At 36.5% G+C, this 22,976-nt stretch overlaps 1 protein-coding gene across 1 annotated transcript in view; it reads right to left on the reverse strand.

Annotated features, from left to right (window-relative positions):
- Positions 1-5,053: 5,053 nt before the first annotated feature.
- The window catches only part of FRA10AC1 (fragile site, folic acid type, rare, fra(10)(q23.3) or fra(10)(q24.2) candidate 1), a 34,235-nt gene continuing 16,312 nt past the window's right edge, over positions 5,054-22,976 (reverse strand). The window contains exons 8-13 of the mRNA XM_006880356.1: positions 22,094-22,207; positions 20,589-20,631; positions 19,731-19,849; positions 14,723-14,761; positions 6,297-6,375; positions 5,054-5,096 (exon numbers count right to left, since the gene is read on the reverse strand). Of these exons, the coding sequence (XP_006880418.1) occupies positions 5,054-5,096; positions 6,297-6,375; positions 14,723-14,761; positions 19,731-19,849; positions 20,589-20,631; positions 22,094-22,207 (437 nt within the window). The remainder of the gene's footprint in view (positions 5,097-6,296; positions 6,376-14,722; positions 14,762-19,730; positions 19,850-20,588; positions 20,632-22,093; positions 22,208-22,976) is intronic.

Below are 22,976 nucleotides of genomic sequence, written 5' to 3' on the forward strand. Positions count from 1 at the left end.
TGAGTAAAAATCAACTCCATGGAATCTGACTCCTTTCTGAACTAAAAATCTGATCAAAACACAGAATGTAAATACAGTGTAGGAAACAAGAACTGCCAACATATCAAATACCACCTAGATGATCTGAATGCAAGGAAAGTCAGCTAACAAATACTGGACATCATTGAACAGCATGTGATTTGATTATGGAAGAACTTCATTACCCAAAGTAGCTGAAGGATTTCAACAGAGGTAACAATTTAGAAATGGTTAAGTATACAACCTAAATATGGATTTGTAGTCTATATGGCCATGCCATCCTGAACATGCCCGCTCTCATCTAAATATTGAATTGTCAAGAGAAACTAAGGGCATCAACTATTTCCAGGATAAGTTGCCTGTCTAGAATTTAAGATTTCTTCCTTTACTAACATGTAATCATAATCTAAATTGAAAACAGATGAAGATTATTGTGCCACATATTTTACCATAATTTTTCTTGTCCAAGGAGATCTAAATGTTAATGAATCAAGTAGATTCATTATGGATCTCAAAGGCTGTTACCCACAAGATAACTCTTTACTTTTAAGCAGTCAAGAAATAAACCAGTTAGGATAGCAAAGGTTAGTGGGAAGAATGGGGGCTGTAGGAAAGAATAGTAAGATTCAATGAGGACTTGAAATGATGAGGTATTAACAGGCATAGATCAGAAGTAATTATGTAATATACAATGTATATGAATATATAAAACAATGTAAATGAAAGGTTATATAAAACAAAATGTATAGGAATGAAATACAATTATTGTATGCAAACCAATAAAAAGAAAAAGGAAATAAATCACTATTGCTACATTTTCACCAGTTACTAAGAATCATAAAACTTGTTTACCTACATTAGAATGGAAGTTCCAGAAGAGGGGATATTTTTGTTCTTCACAGTTCCTCCCTCACACCTAAACCAGTGCCTGCTCTATAATCTACAGTCTGTAACTATGAATACTCCAAATACATACTAAACAGGCATAAATGAAGAGAGACTTTAAGATAAAAGCAGTTTTAGAATGAAAAAACAACCCAACCAAAACTCAGTGTAGACACCCAAATGATTGGTTTGTGTGTTAGTTGTCACCCTGGGCAAAGGTGTGTACTCTCTTATTCCTCAGCTTTAAATAATCTTCCAGGACCACTTTTAAAACCAAATAAGAAACTTTATTACTTTAGCTTTACTCACTTTGGGACCAAAAATTACCAATCAGCTCAAGCTCCTCCTTCAGTCAGCTTCTCCTTCGAAACCGAAGATTCAACAAAAATAGAAAATTTCCTCAAGATCAAGGTCTTAAGAAAAAAAATCTCAAATGCCCCCAGAGTTAATTGAACACCTTGACTATATCAAACTTTAGCAGAGTTTCAGATAGTTATATTGTAACCCTGTGATTTGATTATTGGAAGAACTTCACTCTGCAAAGTAGCTGAAGGATTTCAATAGAGGTAACCAATTAGAAATGGTTATGTATACAACGTAAATACTGAATTGTAGTCTATGGTCATACCACCCTGAACGTGCCTGATCTCATCTAAATATTGAATTGTCAAACCCCCAGATACAGTTATAACCCTTAAGCTAGTTATAATGGATAAGGCTAGAGGCTTTTCAAAGACTCCTTAAAAATATGGGTCGCATGTCACTGAATATGAGTGTATTATTTTGATTATACAGAATGACCCACTAAAATGTTCATAAACCCCATGTACAATACCATAGATACATGAATCTTCTTTAAAAGTCTTTAAATATTCTTCCTGGTCATGTATTGATTTTGCAAGTACTTTTATTTTCAGATTACCATTAAAATACAAATGTATATTTTATCATAAAAATGTTTTAGCTGGAAAGCATATCATGATCATGTTAATAACAGTTTTGTAGCTGGACGTTTCTTTGTATTTTTTTAAAGCAGTATCTAGGTGACAAGTTTTTAAAATAAGTTTATTGTAGCACAATATACAAAAAAGCATTAGCCATTTTATTAATTTAGAAATTATTTCAATTACATTTAGCATATTGTATCATCACCATCACTATTCATTTTCAAGTGTTTTACCAGCCCAAATAAACTCATCTCTGAGAAATGCTGGACATTTCTAGCATGCTTTTCTTAAAAATTACATTGCAATCCCACACGTGGTTCAAACCCATCAGATGCTCTGCTGGAGAAGGAGGGGCAATCTCCTCCTGTACCAGCGAGATCCAATTTGATAGTACACACCCAAAAATAATAACATTTTTAAAAATTAAAAAAATTCATAAAAATTAAGGTGCCATTTTATTTACAATAGATTGTCAGAGGAAAAACAATTCTTTAAAGTAACAAATGAGACAACTTGAAATTTAACAAGCTAATAATGATTTACTATTTTCTGGCAAAAGTTCAGAAATTATTACATAACTTGTTATTTTCCTAGATCATTTCTTTATAATAATATCCAGAAAAGTGTCTCACACATAATGAATGCCTAATAGATATTTGTTAAATGCAACAACTATTGAATAAAAAAAAATCTGATACTAGACATTTTAAAATTAGGTATAAAGTTATTTATTTTCAGTTTAGTATCTATCATTACACTCTAAAAGGACATTTAAAACAGTGCATCTACAATTAAATAACTGCAATGGTATGATCACTCTTTATTCAGTAAGTGAAATATCTTTATCTAGTCGGCTCTCTACATTCATAAAAATGAGTCTTCACTTTTTCTCTTTAATGAATACATCTTAATGACAATTTGATGAAAGCTATAAGTACTTTCCTCAAAAACAAAACCCAGAATTGGACACGGATTCTAAGTTTTCTTTTATCCGGTAAAATACATACATGGTACCTTAGGGTATGGACCCCAAGTTAAAATGTTATCATTTACAGTATCTCCCTGTATGTTAAGTGAGAAAATTCCTATGCACACCATATTATTTGGCTAAATTCTTTTATTAATTGCTGTATAACCTCAACTGGGGAGAAAAACTTTATCAATACATCCATTCCTCTATACTTCTGGGACTTCATTCATTTGGTCCTTACAATATAAATTCATAGGAAATTCCTCATGGACTGAAAAGTCAAATTTAATTATAACAAACTCCTTTAAGTGGTAGAGATCAGCGGTCCCAAGAAAAGGCAAATTTTTAAAAAAGCTACAAGACAGCCAGAAATAGGTGAGTAGGGACAAAGAAGAGCTTAAATGAAAGGCTGTCTTAGTAGCAAAGGGAAGTAAAGCATTTAAAATGTACTTAATATACTTTATAATTTTTGTGGGATCATGAACAATCTTAGTAATTTAAAGTCATTAACAATTAACTCAATGATGCTGAGTTAAAGTAAATTCATAGCTGACCCTCCAGAGGGTGTGTAGAGGCTGCAATTGTGTGGAAGGAGAAGCCGTCTTTCTCCTGAGGAACCTGGACCACCTTTGGGATGGCAGGGCAACTCCTTAGCCATGAGGCCACCAGGACTCAATCTAATTAAGAGGGAAAGTATAAAACCATTTTCAAATCTTATTCAAAATACAAAAAGAAGAAACTCTTTGCTTGGACTACTGGCTCTATCCTCTAAAAACTGTAGATGAAGTAGAATCGTATATAAGCAATCAAAAAGTGATGGGAAAATGTTCTTCATATACTTTTTCATTCTCACCTTTGATTTTGTTTCAGTGCTGGCTCTTCTTCCTGCTTTTTGGGGGGGTGGGTAATTTAGGGGTGCAAGGAGTTCTGGTGGTATAGTTTGTAACATGGTGTGCTGCTGACCAAATGGTTAAGCATCTGGCAGTTAGAATTCACCAGCAGCTCCTTGGGAGAAAGATGAGCCGCTTCAGAAACCCAGGTGAGGGTGGGAGCAGACTTAACAGTGAGTAAGTGAGTGGGCTGTTAGGCATCTAGGTAACTAAGAAGGGCTCTGGCTGGCATAATCCTAAGGAGTTGCACTGCTCACCTAAAGGCAGCACCTCTCTGGTGGGTGGTTCAAACGCACCAGCTGCTCTGAGGGAGAAAGATGGGCAATCTCCTCCCATGGGATTTATAGTCTGTGAAAACTCACAGGAGGGTCAGCTATGAGATGGTTGTGACTCAACAGCAATGGGTGGCTGGGTGAGTGGCGTAGCTAAGGGGAACTGTGAATCAACTGTCTTTATCTCATCTTTGCATCAATGGTACAGAAAGAAACCAGACATTTCTAAAAGACAGCCATTGTCAAATGATCACGAATATATAATGAGAATTTTTTATAAGAATATCTTCAAAGAGAATTAGACAAATCACTAAGTCTGTTACTATGAGTCATTCTCATTGATTCACCATATAGATAGTATTCTTGTGGAAAAAAAGTCCTGTCTTCTTTAATCATATGATTTAGATCTGGAAAGACCAAGATTAATTATTGTAAAGAATATGCTGTGAGAAAACATTCTGTGAATGTGAGTTTCAAAATTTTAGAGTAGGAAAAAAAAGATGTCTAAAGACAAGCGACCGGAAGATTCAAGAGTGAAAGAAAACATTCTGTTATCTTAAAATTGCTCTCAAATTCTTGCTTCTCCTCAGGATCCTCACTGTTAAGGAGAAGCCAAATAGGACTGCACTGCTTTATTTCCAATTTTCCTGACCAAACAGGCGCACCTAAGACTGAGGCAGTGCATGGAAAACCTCTACTCTCCCAAGGATTCTGCTCACTAGCCACCCTTAAAATATTCTACTTTTGAGAACTATATTGTAAGATTTCTCTAGTAGGAGAATTCAGATAAGTTAAGAGATTAGGTAGTAAGAAATATGAAAACAGAGAATGTTTATTTGGCAATATTCTGGTGTTGAAGAATGGAACTCTACAAATCATGCATAAAAATAATTAGATGTTCTAAAGTGGCTCCTTGGATTGTGCTAATAGAAATAATGAACTTCCAAAGCCTGTGACATCCTGACAATAACAGATGTTTACTCCCAAGACAAAAGGTTCAACCTGCAATTTGTAGATAAACGTTTATAGCGTTTCAACCACATTTAGGAATGTAGGTTTTTCTCTCATGTCTTACAAAAACAAATCCTGAAAATATTCATCAAATTCTTCTTCCCTATTAAAGAAAAAAGAACACATATTTATTAAAAGTAATAATTACAGTAAAAAATTACTAGACCCCACCTACGACATAAAAAATAAAATTTTTATAAATCTATTGGCTGGTTTCACTATATATCAAAATATTTTCATGAGTCAGTTATCAAATAATGTGTAGTTTCCAGATTAACCACTGTAACACCATACCCATTAAACTGGCATTAATGAAAATAAAAATGCCTTATATGGTGACATGAATCCTTGTGTTTATTACCTAAAATTGTATTCCATAGTATTTTATAAGATGTCATTGCTTTTCTTTGTATTTTGATTACTACTAGTCTTTTTTTCCCTTTGTTCTCATTTCAAACTATAATCTGATCAAGAAATGGAGGGGGGAAACTATTATAAGGGAACATATAAATTTTATTCCTAGGAAAGTTGCTATTGAATAAGAAAGACCAGACTATGCGGCTACAGTTTTCTGTTACTCAGAATAGCAAATATGTGATCTATTTATAGCAGTAAAATTTTTATCTGAAACAACAGAACTCAGAAAAGAGATGTTATCAGATTATAATTCAGCTTCCGGCTCTTGAGTCGGAGCTGCCTCAAAGCTGATTCTCCATTGGGTTTTCAGAAGCTGTGTTCCACGGGTGCACCGTCCAGCTTCCTCCCCGAGAGCCTGGGTGGATTCTAACCCCCGGAGAGGTCCTGCCTGTGGGTTAGCTGCACAGCTTCTTAGCACCATGCCACCAGAGCTCCTTTTGGTAGATCATAGTGTCTCAAAATCATATGAAAGGGTACTAAATTAAGGAGCCTGGTCACGTAATGATCAAGCACTTAGCTATTAAGAGAAAAGTTGATGATTCAAATCCACTCACTGGCTCCTCAAAAGGAATCCAGGGACTTATTTCCATAAAAGATTATAGCCTTAAAAATGCTCTGGGCCAGTGGCACTTGTTACATGGGCCTCTATGATCTGAAATAGACTAAATGCACATTCACCAATAAGAGCAGCTGGGTAAGTTGGCTGTTTACAGCTACAAACAATGGCTAGGAATAGGCTCCAATCTTCCTGGCCCAGGTGGTTCCTGGCATTAAACTGACATTCACAATGCAAAAGTTTTACATTAACTTCTGCAAGGAAGGCTGTGATCATAGCTTCCTAACCAGATTTGCAGGATATGCATTATCCATTAGGATCAGGACTTACTGAGATTTTTCATCTGTCTCTGGGAGCGGACCCTTCCAAAGTTCAGATTCTGAAGCACTTTCTTCTTCATCAGAATTTTCTATTTAAATAAGAAGAGATTTTTAAAAACATGCATTTGACTTAAGGCACATTTTGAACTTCAATTCATTTTGCATCACTACAATTAAATTAACTGTGATAATAACCACAGTTCCGCTTCAACTTGTATGGTTCTCTGAAAATACCATTCGCTCTTTGAGACACAACAAATTATGTTTAAAACCAAGTAAGCGAAGAGATACCAGGTAACTCACAGCTGTCTAGTTGATCCTTACTCACAGAAACTCTACAGGACAGAGAACTGTCTCTGTTTAGGTTGTGAATCTTTATAGGATCAGAAGGCCTCATTTTTTCTCCCACAAAGAAGCTGGTGGGTTTGAGCCACCAATCACTGGTCAACAGCCCACCTCGTAACTCACTGTACTATCAGTGGCCCTGGAGATAACTGGAGATTCTCCAAAAAAAGCCCAAGGATTTCTGGAAGAGTTATGGGAAACTATGATTTATGGTTATAGGATCGTGGTAAGAAATTTTATGCTTCCAACCCAAAGGTATGTGATTTAAATCCATCCACCAGCTGTTCACGGGAGAAAGACGGGCAATCTCCTCCCACATGATTAAAGCCTCTAGAAACCTGCCAGTGGATCAGCTATGGGTCTGATTCGATGATACTCAAAATGACAACATGAGCAAGCTATACTATGCAGAAATGAAAATATAACATAAATTCTTCTAAGTAATGATCTCTTGTAATATCCTTGATTTAGTATTGCTTTTTTAAAAACTGTCATACAAAAGATATACAAGATTTTTTACAAAGTATACTTATATTAGGTCCTCAAGAGCTGAACTAGTATGTAAAATGAGTTAAAGCATAAAAAAAGGTGTACATTTAAAAAAATAATTCAGGTTACATTAATTAGAGAAAATCTTTTACAGTGCAAATAAAAGCAATCCCATACATTAATGGGAATAAAAATGTTGTAAACTGTTTCTTGAGAGAGAAAAAAAAACCTGCATCTGCACACCACTTTTAAATGCACTTGTGCTCTGAACCAGCAAAGCTACATTTAGGATTTTAATTATTTACTTAGAATCAATAAGTACCTTAGCTACATGCATAAAGATTCTTATGGCACCCTAACAACAAAAGGAAGCAAACTCAATCCCCACCTGCTGAGAACTAGGGATTGGCAAAATAAATACTATACAACAGTTAAAACAACAGCAAAACTCCACCTTATTTATAAGTGCATCCCCATGGAAAGATATCCACAATGTATAGAATTTAAAATAAGGAATTACAAAAAGTACACGTAGTGTAGTCCAAATTATGCTCAACATAACTTAGAATATATACACATTTATTTATGTTACAAGTAAGTACCAAACAAATTTAACAGGGATTATATTACTTGAGAGTCTGGAACATATTTATTTTCTATCTTAAGCACTTCCAAATAATTTTAAATAAATTAAACTACCTCTAAAATTAGTAAAAACAATAAAAATATTTCCACCCTAAAAATATAATAATATAAACATTTGTAGTGAATAAAAAATTATAAAAGAATGAAAAACACATATGAGGCAATAAAATAATTTTCTATAAAGTAATTGCATCACTAAAGAACGTCTCTCCAATAATGACCATTAGACTAAAAAGAAGTTGACATAAATTTAGCATGTCAATACAGGGTGTACCTTAAACAGAACACAAAAATAAAACATGATTGATTTGCCAATGTTACCTTTCATCTGCTGGACTCTGATCCTTGAATCAATAGAGATAGCTGAACTTTGGTCTTAACTGCATCTATTCGTACAAATTCTAACCAAAATACTAAACAACAACAACACAAAAGGTGCGGGGAGGGGTCAGCAGTATGGGACTAGAATCCAGTTTGGACATCATCTGCAGCAGCTGGGTTCTACAGAGGTTTGTTTGCTGGTTTTGGTGAAGATTAGGGTGGAATGTTGACTCACTAATGGGTGTGAGTTGATTTGATTTGGCCTCCCATTTAAAAATGTCTTTGGTCAGCAGGAGGGGGCTGGAATCCAGTTTGCAAGTCATCTGCAGCAGCCTGATTCTACAGAGGTTTGTTTGCTGGTTCTGGTGAGGATTAAAGTGGAATGTTGACTGGATAATGGGTGTGAGCTGATTTTATTGGCCTCCTATTTAAAATCTCATTTGGGCCCTTGGGCCCATGGACCTCGGGCCTGGTTTTAATTGTTTTTGGCCAAATATTCTTCTAAGTGGTACAGCACTGGTCTGTCCTTTTGCTGTACAGAGGTAAATCATGGTTGCTGTGATGCTAAACACTGTGACACTGATGTGTCAAATGTGAGAATGGTTACCCATGGTGGACACTATTTGGTGGAGCTTTCCAATTAAAACAAGCTTGGAAGCAAGAGTGGCATCCACTTCCGAAATAGCTTGCCTGTGAAAACTCTATGAACTCAGAGAAGCAATGAAAGTTATACAACTGTTCGGGTCTTTCATTCATAGGGTCGCTATGAATTGTCCAAGACTGCCCAGCACTTAACAACAATAACAACACATACAAAGATAACATTACAAAAAAGGTCCTACTTTGTAACAAAGGCCATAGTCTTTGCAATTACTTGCTATGCATCAAAAAGCTGTACACTGACTAGGGATGATAAAAGGAGAACTGATGCCTTTGAGCTGTGGTGCTAGAGAAGAGTATTAAATATGCTATGGATAGCTAGAACAAACAAGTTCATCCTAGAGAGAGTGAGATCAGGCTGCTCCTTGGAAACAAGGATGCTGAAGCTTCATCTGACAAACTATGGACACACTGCAAGGAGGGACTAGTCCTTGGAGAGGGACATCATGCTTGGGAAGGTGGAGGGACAGCGTAAGAGAAGAAGACCTTTGATAAAATGGATTTATTCAGTAACTGGGGTAATGGGGGTGGGTGTCAGAGATAGTAAGATTAGCACAGGATAGAGCAGGATTTAGGGCTATTGTACATAGGGTCACTATGAGTCGCAGGAGACTTGATGGACCATAACAATAACAACTCTTGTAACAGCACTGCAGTTGCCAGTGTCTCAAACTGAATATATAAAGAAAAGAATGAAAGTCTTACTTTTGTTATTCTGGAAACTAATAGAAAGAAGTGGTAAGAAACTGCACTGTCAACCCAAAGGTACATGGTTTGAATCCACCAGATGTGCCAATAAAGAAGAATAGGCAATCTCCGCCCATCTGATTTACTGCCTCTGAAAAACTGCTGGGCAGTCAGCTATGACTCAGTTCTGACTTGACAGTACATAACAAGATGATAAAGTAAGTTCAGGAACACTAAACGGGTCTAATAAAGTTATTCCTAACAGAAAATGTCCTGGAAATGATGTTAGAGAACAAAATCAGCAAAGGCCCTTCAAAGCCAGCATAGACCATGATAATATAGAAGGACTTCACAACCAGCTACTTGCCCTCTTGTTCCCTTCTAACAGTACTTCTCATATGCCAGTTCTCCTATCCCAGCATCCAGAGGCCCAAGTAGAGCAGAGATGAGGATGGCACAGGGTAGAGCAAGGTTCAGATCCACCATAGTGTCACCATGTGTCATAGCCAACTCTATGGCATCCATGGTGTCACTATGAGCCATAGTCAACTAGATGGCACCCAACAGGAAGTTTTCCAAGACTAGAAAATACAGTTCTACCAAAAAACATTTAGAGTAATGTTATTTAAAATCCTCTTTGAAAGAACACACTTTAAAAATGGACAACTATCCTCAGAAAAACAATTCCAGGGTTATAGACTAACTTTTAACAGGTGACTTGCCAGTACATAACAAGAACAGCAACAACAATTAATGCTTTGATTCTATAAAATCTTGTCTCCTGAAGGTGACTAACTTCAAATCACTCCAAGTAACTGCTACAGCCTGCCAGAAGTGAGAGGTGTGTTTTGAAGGAAGTAACAAGGGAACCAGGCATTACAAATGATTTTCCTGTATCAATGGTAAGGGGAGCTGTGGTGACTAAGTGCTAAGGAATTGGGCTGCCAATACAAAGGTATGTGGTTCAAATCCACCAGCTGTTCCACAGCAGAAAGATGGGCAATCTGCTCCCATGGGATTTAATGCCCTGAAACTTTGTGGAGGGTCAGCTATGGGTCAGTTCCAACACAACAGAAATATTAGTATTAAATACACACAGTACTTAGTGGCAAATATGGGTCAAAATTTAAGTCACTGATACTAAATCAAAAGGAGAAGTGGGAGGTTTAATCCAAGCCTTAGCCAATGGCTGAATTGCTTATTGCACCACCTCCAACAAGTGGTTATCTAATCTACACTTGCACACGTCATTACTTTCTCAAACAGTACAGTCTCTTTTCAGACTGGTCTAATTCATAAGGTTTTCCTTAAATTAAGCACGTGTTCTCTTTTACCCATCCTCTAGTTCGGTCCTGCAGTAGTCCTCTCTCCACAGCTTCCATATCTACACCTCATTCCCTCCCTCTGCCCCAAGGCAGACATCTACAGTTCTTACAACATTCTATGACACATGTTCCAGTTCTTTCTACACATTGGTAGTGTTCTTCTTTGATCTGTTTCATGTTTTCAATGTTCCTTTTAAAGTGTGATGTCTAAAACAGAATACCATTTCCCCTAACTTGACCTACTTAAGAAATGGCAAAAAACTTCCAAATATCATGATTATGACAAATGAATAGGTCAGACTTAACTTTTTATCTGATTAAGTCTATAGAATAAATAGAATTTAATCAAAGCTATTTTTATTTTCTCAAACAGTAATAGTGATCATGAGTGAGGCATATATTTTACATATATGTTGTTGTTGAGTGCCATCGAGTTGTAGATAACTCATAGTGACCCTATGAATGAAAAATCAGAACACTTGTATAACTTTCATCACTTCTCCACGGTCATCGAGTTTCCAGAGGCAAGCTATTTTGAAAGTGGATGCTACTCCTGCTTCGAAGCTTGTTTTAATCAGGAAGGTCCACCAAACACTGTCCACCATGGGTAACCATTATCATATTTGACACATCAGTGTTACAGTGTTCAGCATCACAGCAACCATGAGTTACCTCTGTACAGCAAATGGACAGACCAGTGCTATACCACTTAGAAGAATGTTTGGCCAAAACCAATTAAAATCAGGCCTAAGGGCCACAGATTAAAAATCATCCACCTTTGACTTGGTAGCATAACTTTCTATCCACTAGGCCAACAGACTCTATGTTGTTGCATCTATACTCTGTGATTTTAAAATACATTAAAAGTACATTTGTAACTATACTCCACTGTAATTAATTTCATTAACAGTCTAACAAAGCAGGCATTTTTATATCTAGATTACAGACAGAAATGAGATAAAATAATTTAATGTGGATTTGTAAAATGTTACCTACTAAAAACTAGTTCACCAAAGAGTGAACTTATATTAGATTTCCTTATAAAAAAGCTTTAAAAAGTGAGCTATAACACAGTTAAGTCCCAGCTCTGCTGTGAACTACTTTTGCTGTTATAAGCCATCAAGTTGGAACCATCCCGTAACTGACCCACCAGAAGGTTTTCAGAGGCAGGTTTTCAGACTGGGGGGAGACTGCCCATCTTCTTCTTGAGGAACAGTTGGTGAATTTGAATCGTGTACCCTTCTTTGCATTGGCAGCACAAATCCTTACCACTAGAGAGTTTAATTAAAACCTCTAGCTCTTGATTTTAGGGAGCTCTGGTGGCCTACTGGTAAGACGTTATGCTGCAAACCCAAAGCCATATGGTTCGAATCCACCAGCTGCTCCATGGGAGAAAGCTGTGCAGTCTCTTCCCAAGCAATTAGTTGCCTCTGAAAATCTGTTGGAGGGTCAGTTATAAGTCAGTTCTGGTGTGACGGCACACAACAACAACAACAACAACACATACCAACAACAACAGGATGAAGGACAATGAGAAGAGAAAGGGAAAGAGAAGAAATGAGAGCATGTGTGTCAAGAACTTTCCCCAAAAGACGTTTGGTGGTTTGGGTTTTTTTCCCCATTCTGATTGGTGGGTAATCAAAGCCCCAAATAGTGTTTTTCTCTTCTCTCTAATTTTTAGTAAATAGTAAGAGCTCTATTACGTATAGAAGGCAGTAGGTGGAGGTTTCACAAATCTGCTTCCATGCGCTGGAGGTTGAGTAAAGATTTTATAGGAAAGGGGCACAGGTTGCGGCTTTGTTTGTCTGGGATAATCCAGGTGATGGTTGTTTCCTGGTCGTGCTGACCAGCTCTTAATGTCATCTTGAGGGCTACTGACTCCCTCCAGAATATCACAAAGAGCTTCTCACTCCTGTTCTGCTATAAGGAAAGCCAGGTTAAAAGCAATCCTGCTATTCTTACTCAAAGTCTCAAAGAAAGTTAAATTTTTTAAAAAAAATTAATTTGGGAAATTAACTACTGGAGTAAACAAGAAACAAAGCTCTCATGGCAAGTATTTCAGTTTAGACAGCTGCTAAGATTAACGCAAAGCTTAAGTAATATAGGCCACACAGCAGAGAAACTACTCATATATGGATTAGGGCTTTGATAGGTTTCAGGGTGTTCAATTTCATCCTTCATCTTTTCACATCTGATCTCATAATATACATGTACTTTAAGGGGGGCATGGCCTGTCAATTTGCTGAACAGAGGTAACTTGTGGTTGCTGTGATGCTAAACACCATGACACTGATGTGTCAAATATGATAATGGTTAACCATATTGGACAGAGTTTAGTGGAGCTCCCAGATTAAAACAGGATTGGAAGCAGGAGTGCCATCCACTTCCAAAATAGCTTGCCTCTAGAAACTCTATGAACTTAGAGAAACAATGAAAGTTATAAAAGTGTCCAGGCCTTTCATTCATAGGGTTGCTATGAGTCATCTACAACTCAATTGTTGTACTTAACAACAACAACAATGGATATTCAGTACTATTCTCCAACACCACAGCTGAAAGGCATCAATTCTTCTATCATTCTTATTCATTGTCCAATTGTCTGATGCACAGCAAGTGACTGAAAAGACCGTGGTCTGAATCAGGCATGCCTTAGTCCTCAAAGTGACATCACTGCTCATGTTCATTTTAGAAAGGTCCCTGACAGACTTGTCCAATTAAATCTGAACAGTAGGCTTTGGAAAGAACTAACATTTGTCCCAAATGTCCCATAATATATACGTAGTTATAAAATTGAAAGTATAATTTAAATTCCTAAATTTATACTTTTCCTAGTGATTCAGAAGTCTTATATTTCTAAATTTTTATGAAATAAATCCATATTTTAGAAAATTAATTAGAAATGCTATTGAATTATATACACTTTATTGTTCATCTACCAGCTCATGTCAAGGTCTTTAAGAAAGTCAACACAGTATTCCCACTCAGATATCTTCATATCTGCACACAAATGAGTACCCTCCACTCCTTTATGCACCCACAGGCAACTCTGATCTCAAAATTCTGCCAGGAAGAAACTGTATATCCTCAAAGTTCTTTTAACTGAGCAGTGGATACAATTTATCATTCTCTAGGGTTTCCCTCTTAGCCCTGGTTTCTGGAAACAACAAGGACAAACTTGTGATTCACCTTTGCAATTATGTAAGGCTCTATGGTATACTTGCCTGCATTAATTCTACTTCTAGTTTTACTTAAACATTATGCCTTATTTCTCAATTATATCTTTACCTTGAAATTATTTCTGTTTTTACAGTATAAACACTTTTGATATGCTGCAGGGAAAAAACTGATAAAATATGCAGGGAAGATTCAATGAAACCTATGTATAGATTCCCAAGCTTCTCTATGTTATCCATATCTTGTTATTATTCACACATTAAAATGCCACTGCATAGTCAATAAAGCACAAGTAAACATCTTTCTGGTATTCTCTGCTTTCAGCCAAGATCCATGAATTCGATGGAACTGATTTGAAAACTAACCACCAGCAACCATTTGACAGTGTTTTTCTTTTCACATAACAAACCATATCCTTCTAAATGACAAAGATCACTTCGACTAATGCAACAGAAGTTCTATTCCTCAAACTTAATCTCCCAATTGCTTTCTCATGTCCACTCCACTCATTTTCTTCCTTAATATTACAGAATATAAAATTGAAATACATTTCCATTAAATTTAAGGGAAAACATTTTTCTGTTTTCTATTCTTAAAATAAGAAACTTTGAAGGGTTCTTAATTAGGGAATAAATTATGCTTTTAGTGGGCTTTGTCCCCATCCCTATGATTTTTCTCATACAAAATCAAATATTAAGGTACATCAGATCAAAATACCATTTATGGGAAACCAAATGATAACACAAATCTACATATTTTTATCAAATAAAGAAAAGCTTAATATACTTACTATTGATAGAGTCCCCTGACATCTTGGAGGAAGAATGCCCTAAAATGAAAATGGTATTGTTTACTAAGAGTCATCTTATTGGCACACAACAGTAGTAGCTGTAGTTTTTCTGCACCAGTCTTACTGGCTTATAGTTTTAGAAGATAAAGGAGCTCTGGTGGCCTAGTGGGAAGAAGCTGAGCTGCAATCCTAAATGCACATGAGGACGGGCAATCTCCTGTGTGGTTAACTGCCTCTGAAAATCCAACAGAGGGTCAGATATAGGGTAGTTTCAACATAATCACACACAACAACATAACCAATATTTTCTTTTTCATCTATAGACACAGTCAATGTCTGACAGTAGTTTTCAAATAAGTACTTGCCACACCATTTTAAAGTTATATAGGTGGGATTAGCTATAGGAAATTGGATAACCACATAAATGGAACAAAAGTTCTCAATTCTATGACGAATAGAACCGAATATTTACTACATGGAACAAGCACTGCAATGGAAATTGGAGAGAAAAGAATTATGACAGTCACACAGTTCTGTCCCTCACAGAAAAGACACTATCCCAAGTTGCTGTTGTTGTTGTTTGGTGCTAACAAGTCAAGTACAAGCCACAGTGACCCTATGAACAACAGATCTGAGCCTCACGCTATCCTGTGCCATCTTCATCATCTCGGACACTCTTGAGCCACTGCTGCAGTCACTGTGTCAATCCACCCTGTTGAAGGTCTTCCTCTCTTTCACCATCCTTCCACCTTCCCAACCATGATGTCCTTTTCCAAACAGCCTCTCCTAGCAAGTACATAAGGCAAAGCTTTACCATCTTTGTCTCCGAGGAGCACTCTGGCTGCACCCACTACAAGACATTCTTAAAAAAAAAAAAGATATTCTTGGTTTTTTTTCCTTCTCTTTGTTTAATCCATGGGATATTTAGTACTTTTCTCCAACATCACAAAGCAAAGGCATCAAATTCTTTACTTGACACCCTTAATTCACTGTTCAGCTCTCAGATGCATTATCAAGTGATTGAAAAGACTATGGCTTGAATTTGGATCACTTTAGTCCTCAAACTAACATCACCGCCCCTCAATAATTTGGAGAGGTCTCTGACTGTAGACTTTTGTAATGCTATTGAATTAGGATTAGCATTAGAGGATACCAAGTGTACTGACTGTTGACATAAGTAAGATAAAGTTGTTGACAATTTCAATCTTTTCTCCATCTATCATGAGGTTACCTAAAGGTCCAGTGGTGAGAATTTCTCTTTTCTTGCTGTTGAGATGAATGTACATTGAAGGCTGTATTCTTTGACCTTCTGCAACAAGCACTTCAAGTCCTCCTTCAAGGTTGTGTTATCTGCATAACAGAGGTCACTGTTGAGTCTTTTTCTGATCCACATTCTTCTACATAGAGTCCAGCTTCTCCCATAATTTGATCAATATACAGATTGAGTAAGTATGGAGAGAGGATACAACCCTGATGCACACTTTTCTTAATTTTAAACCACGCAGTATTCCCTTGCTCTGTTCACATGACTACATTTGGTACAGGTGTAAGTTTCGCACAAGCACAATTATCTATCTTGGATTCCCTTTTTCCTCAGTGTTAGCCATAATTTGTTATAATTCAGAGTCAAAGGCCTTCTTGTAGTCACAAAGAACAAAGAGACACTCTTCCAAAATTTTCTGCTTTCAGTCAGGATCCATCTGGCATCAGCAATGATACCCTTGGTGGCATGGCCTCTTTTAAATCCAGCTTGAACTTCTGGCAGTTCTCTATGTACTGCTGTAGTCGTTTTTTAATCGTTTTCAACAATATTTTGCTTGTAATGTGATGCTACTATTGTTGGATAATTTGCATATTCTGTTGGATCACTTTTCTTGGGAATGGGAACAAAATTCTAGTCAGTTGGCAAGGTAACTGTCCTTCAGATTTCCTGGCACAGACTAGTGACCACATCCATGGCTGCATTTTACCTGGAACATGTCAACTGGTCTCCCATTGATGCCTGGGGCCTTATTTTTTGCCAATACCTTCAGTTCAGCTTAAACGACTTCATTTCCATTGGGCTCTTCAACATTCAGTACTTCCTGAAATATTTCATTGCCAGCCAATTCTTTCTGGTACAGTGAGTCTGTATATTCCCTCCCTCTTCTTTTAATGCTTCCTGGATCATTCAAGATTTTGCCCATAGCATCTTTCAGTATTGCAACTCAAGGCTTGATTTATCAGTTCTTTCAGCTTGAGAAATACTGAAAGAGTTCTTCTCTTTTTAGTCTTGCATTCAATCTCTCTGCACATTCCATTAATAACACTTTGTCTTTTTTAGCTGACCTTTGAATTATGTTCAGCTCTTTTATTTTAGTATCTCTTCCTTTTGTTTTGGCTACTCAATGCTCTATTGCCATTTTCAGGATCTCTTCTAACATCCACTTTGGTTTTTTTCTTTCTCCTGTCTTTGTAATGACCATCTGCTCTTTTCATGGATGATATCCTTGATATCATCCCACAACTCGTCTATTCTTCAATCACTGGTATTCAACAATTCAAACATATTTTTAAGATGATTTTTAAATTCAGGTAGGATAGATCCAAGATCATATTTTGATTCTTTTGAACTTATTTTTATTTTCTTCAGCCTCCATTTGAACTTGCACATAAATAACTGATGCTCTGTTCCACAGCATTTGGCCTGCTTTTGACTGCTGATATTGAGCTTCTCCAACGACTCCACCCACAGATGTAGTCAATCTGATTCCTATGTAGTCCATCAGGTGGGGGTCTATGTGTAATGTCGCTTTTTATGTTTTTTAAAAAAGGTATTTGTGATGAATAAATCGTTGCATGTATAAAATTCAGTCATTCTACTTCTGGCTTCATTTGTGTTGCCAAGTCTATATTTTCCAATTACTGTCATTGTTTCCAACTTTTGCATTCCAATCACCAATGATCATTAACACATCTTGACTGTATGTTTGGTCAACTTCAGATTGCAAAATTTGATAATAATTTTTCATTTCTTCCTCTACGGCTTTCACTGTTGGTGAGTATATTTGAATTATCATTCTCCCAGGGTGATATTTATAAAGGAGCAGGTACAAGGTGCTACGGAAATATGAAACAGAAACCTAGCCATGTCTGGAGTGGGACTAAAGGTGTCAGGGAGGATTCTCCAAAGACACTACGTAGAAACCTGAAGGATGAAGTTCTGCCCATATATTCCAAAGAGAAAAGATCAAATGAGATTTAAATTAAAATTTCTTTGAGAATTGAGAAATGTTTAAAACAGAGGCTTCTGAATCTATCATCAGCTCAAGCAGGAGATGAGCAGTGTCCTCCTGTTGTAGCTACGGCATCTGGAACCCTAGGGAGGGTCGCTGTGAGTCAGAACTGACTCCACGGAAATGAGTTTCAGTTCTGAAATAGAATTTTGCTTTAAATAGCTTTCTCCATAAAGAACAATAGCAATTAATTTACCCTTTCCATATATGATTTTACCAAGTTAAAACTGGATTTATATATAAATGGGAGTATTTTAATACTAAGTACATAAGGAATGATTTGTTTCTGTTTCTGTGCCATTGAGTCATTTGTGACTCATAGCAACCCTATGTACAATAGCCCTGAAACTTGCTCTATTCTGTGCCAACCTTATTGTCTCTAACATACCTACCACCACACAAGAAGAAAAAATGCATTTGAGAATAGACTATACCTAACTATCTCCATAGCTGGAGCAAGGGAGCCCTCTCTTGTCCAAGTATTAGATTAACACGGGTCTGTTTCTAATTTAAGCTTGCATTCTCTATCTACTTTAAGTCTTATTGATTTATTGTTAAACCCCTGCTAACTTACACCCAATATGGCTCTACTTTCTTATGAGCTAAAAAAGCAACTAGAATTAACCTTCAGCTTAGCTAACTGCATGGCAGGTACTGTGCAAATGCTTACATGCACTATATTATTTCAACTTTTGAACAACTTGGAGGCAAGAACTGTTTTTATTACTTTACATGTGAAGAAATTGAGGCTTGGAAAACATAAGGATCACTAAGAGAGTTCTGGTGGCACAGAGATAAGGAAATGCACTATTAACCCAGACATACATGGTTTGAATCCACAAGCTATTCCATGGAAGGAAGATAGGCAGTCTCCTTCTAGGCAATTTACTGCCTCTGAGAACCTACTGGAGGGTTAGCTATGAGTTGGTTCCAACTCAATGGTAAACTACAACAGGCAGTAGATTACTCATGGATATGAACTATTTACTAATTCTATGTGCATAGCATCATGCCAGGTCCTGAGGACACAGACAATCAATCTCTCTCACTTCAAGAAGTTCATAAGCTAGTACTGAATTCATATAAATCATCAAAACGAAAATCATAGCATTATACTTTTATACTGACATAAAGATTATATATATGTTTTTTTAATACTGTTCAAAGTGCCTTTCAAAGTCTTGTTTGAGTTCCCTGAATACACTAGTGGAATATGGAGCCCCCTACAAATCAGACAAAAGTAAAATTCTAGTAGTTCAGTGACTTCCCCAAGGTCACAAGTCTTTAAGGAACAAAGCCAGAAGTTATTTTTGTTTAATTTTAGCCACTTGCCCAAAATGAATCCATGACAATCTTGTTCTTACAGCTCCTCTGTTGTTATTAGATGCATTTAGTTGTTACTAGCTTCCAGGAGTAGATTCAGAGTCCTGGAAGCCTGTGTGTGCAGAGTGAAACTGCTCCGTGTGGGCTCCATGCTCCTGTCTTCTTGGAGGCATCACCAGGCCTATTTTCCACCCTCCAACCTTTGACTAAGTAGCACTTAACCAACTGTGTCATCAAGGGCTCCACAGAGCTCCATTAAGCTGCTGTAAAGTCATATCCACATTTCTAAACAGTATCAACTATAAAGCATATGAAACTTTAAACACATTCATTTATTAATTATATTTTACACTTGACATATTGTATTTAATGATCATAAATAAAAAGTTAGATTCTTAATCTTTATTTACCTTTATCCTTTTTTTTTGAAGTTTCTTCTTCAGAAGGTAATCTGGATTTTTTATGAGATGACTGTTCATAATCTTTTCTGGTTTTATCCTTTCTGTTTTTTAACTTGACTTCTTTTTTCCTTTATGTCAAACAATATAAAATCAAAATGAACTTTTTCAATTGATCTTTATAAAAAATAAAAAAAAACAAACCCCAAAACACAACAAACCATACATACCCCAATAAGTAAAAACTAAGATCTGTGAAAGAACTTGTCTGAAATATGGCCAAATAAGAAATTCTTAAAGGAGGCTATAAACAATTTAAGTCAGCATATTAATTAATTCTGTAGGGTAATGAAGTGAAGCCTGAGCATTCTGAGACAAAGAATTCTTTCACAAGTTCCACATATAAATGTGATACAAATTATAATTTTACTCATGTCCTTTTCAGTTCCTTCACTTTAATCACTGAAAAGAAAAGACAAATTTCATTACTCTCCACATAATTAGCATTAACCTATATTTTGAAAAAGCAGATAAAACATGAAGAATCTGCTATCAATAAATAGAAATTTTTTCTCTAAAGAGTAAAGGAATGAAGCAAAGGTATAAGGAATGCAGATGGAAGGGGCCTGTTATTATCGCATAGGCCTAATATAGACCAACTGACTTCCCACTATAACTTTGTTAAAGTTGGACCAAATCTCCCAAGTTGTCAGTACTATGATGCACAAGTAATTAACTTTGCTTGGTTTAAAAAGAAATAATAGGGGTTGGCAATAATGCTGACGTTGGGACTAGAAAGGTGTAAAAAAGTATAAAAAGGATTATGTTAAAATACTAAACATGAAGTATGACATTTTAAGACAGTGTTACCTGTGGTGAAAATTTAATTTAACAGAACATTCTTGGCATAATCCTTAAAAAAAAAAAAGAAAGAAGACATTACTGAATTGCTGAATTTGAATAACTATTGAATCTCTTCCTGTAATAAACTCTTTATTTTCCTTATATTCCTTTAGGAGACAAAGCAAATAACCTAAAGAAAACAATCTGATTTCTGTATTTCAAAAAAGCATTTAATATAATAAAACAATATTCGAAAGCTTGAGGAATTAGAAAAGTTTTAACATTACATTGGCATAATATACTGTCAATTTTTGCTAAAAACAAACTATGTTCCATAGGCAGCATTCACATTGTGCTTTATGTCAAAGATCTAATAATATATGTGGGTAATTCTCTCTGAAGTATTCTATAAACTATCATATAAAAAAAAAGCTTCCAAAGAGTCTCACAATTAACACTCACAGCCTTCTCTTATGCCTTACCCTCAGTTCATATTGACCATTTTTTCCTCATAGGCATTTCCCGGAGGAAGTGAGAACACTCCTATGCAATTTACTGCCTCCAAAAACCTGCTGGAGGGTTAGCTATGAGTTAGTTCCAACTCGATAGCACACAAAACCATAAGCTAAGTTATATGTGGGGATATTCCTGATTTCTAATTTACTCACTCACTCACATTCATATTCATTCATATTTCCAACTGTTGTCAAGTTGGAAAAGGCTCATAGCTGACCCTCCAGCAGTTCTCTGAGGCTGTAAATTATACAGAAGACATTGCCTCTCTTAGTCCCTCAGAACCATCAGCACCACTGGACTAGCAGCATAGCTCCCTATAATACACAACCAGAGACTTCTAACCAGAGTAAGCAACATTCTGTGGGCATATTTACTTAGCACCCAAAGAAGCTCATCAGTTATTTAATGATGGGGGTGAGGAAGTGATGACTATGTCAGTTAAGATTAGGTACAAGTTTAATAAAGAAAGGGAAAGCCAGTTTCTACACTTATGAAGGAAGCCTGCCATATTCTGAGGAATATTCCTGTGCTTTTAAGGGTGATAACATGAATAATTACATTCTTCTTCTATATGGGCAATGCCAGAGAGTACATTTACATAATATCTATATGACAATACAGCTAAATATCCCATTCATTTAAGATTTTTACATGGTCTCTGAACACTCTACAACTTAATCATGTAATTTGATGAGACCTTCACTCCACAAATCATCACTTCATATTTGACAACTAAAGTTCAATTTCATCTATACATCACTATAATGCCAAGAACACCAAAATTTTCTATCTAAAAACTCTTGAGATTTTGAGAAGTATTAAGGAAAACAGCCAATTTCAAAGAAAGTATCTTAAAATTTTGAATTAAATTTTCAATCATCTGTGTACTTTTAAATCTAAATATAAATAAACTGAACTTTGGGATTGCAATGCAGTTTCTTTCCACTAGGCCACCAGAGCTCCATATAAACTGGACTTTAGATAAATCAATCACATTACATCTAACATCAACTTACTTAATTTAACAAGAGCATTTCTCTTTTCACCATGTTCAATATAACCAAAATTAACTTCCCAACTCTTTAAGCCTTCTTTTACTTCACAACATTTATTTCCACAGAAAAATTGACCTGAAGGAGAATAAAAGAAGATAACGTTAGCTGTCATAGCTGGTGACAATATTTACATGATCTGATATCACCTTTTCAATTTTAGTCATGCTGTTGTTGTTATATACCATCAAGTCACCTCGACTCATAGCGATCCTATGTACAGCAGCTTTGAAGCCTGCTCTATCCTGAACCAGTCTCACTGACTCTGATACACCTACCCCCATAACCCCAGTTACTGTGTCAATCCATCTCATCCAGGTTCTTTCTTCCCTGCTGTCCCTCCACCCTTCCAAGCATGATGTTCTTCTCTAAGGATTGGTCCCTCCTGGACATGTGCCCAAAGTATGTGAGATGTGTCAAAATCCTAGTCTCCAAGGAAAAACTTGGTTTCACCCTCTCCAAGACAGACCTGTTTGTTCTCTTGGCATTCCATAGTATGTTCAATATTCTTCTCTAACACCACAACTCAAAGGCATCAATTCTTTAGCTATTATTGTCAGTCACTGTCCAGCTCTCTGATGCATAGCATGTAACTGCAAAGACTATGGCTGGATCAAGTGCACCTTAGTCTCTAGACTGACAGTGATGCTTCTCAGTACTGAGGAGGTCTCTGGCTGCTGATTTTCCCAGTGCAATTAGCCTTTAGCTTTTAAAGTTGTGGTTGTTGTTATGTGCCGTCGAGTCGTTTCCGACTCATAGCGACCCTATGCACAACAGCCCCAAACCCTGCTCTATCCTGCGCCAACCGCATCGCCTCTGACACACCCATCCCTATTACCCCAGTCAC

Source organism: Elephantulus edwardii, unplaced genomic scaffold (assembly GCF_000299155.1).
Source record: "Elephantulus edwardii isolate Elephantulus edwardi_28Jun2011 unplaced genomic scaffold, EleEdw1.0 scaffold00007, whole genome shotgun sequence".
In the NCBI taxonomy this organism is placed as follows: Eukaryota; Metazoa; Chordata; class Mammalia; order Macroscelidea; family Macroscelididae; genus Elephantulus; species Elephantulus edwardii.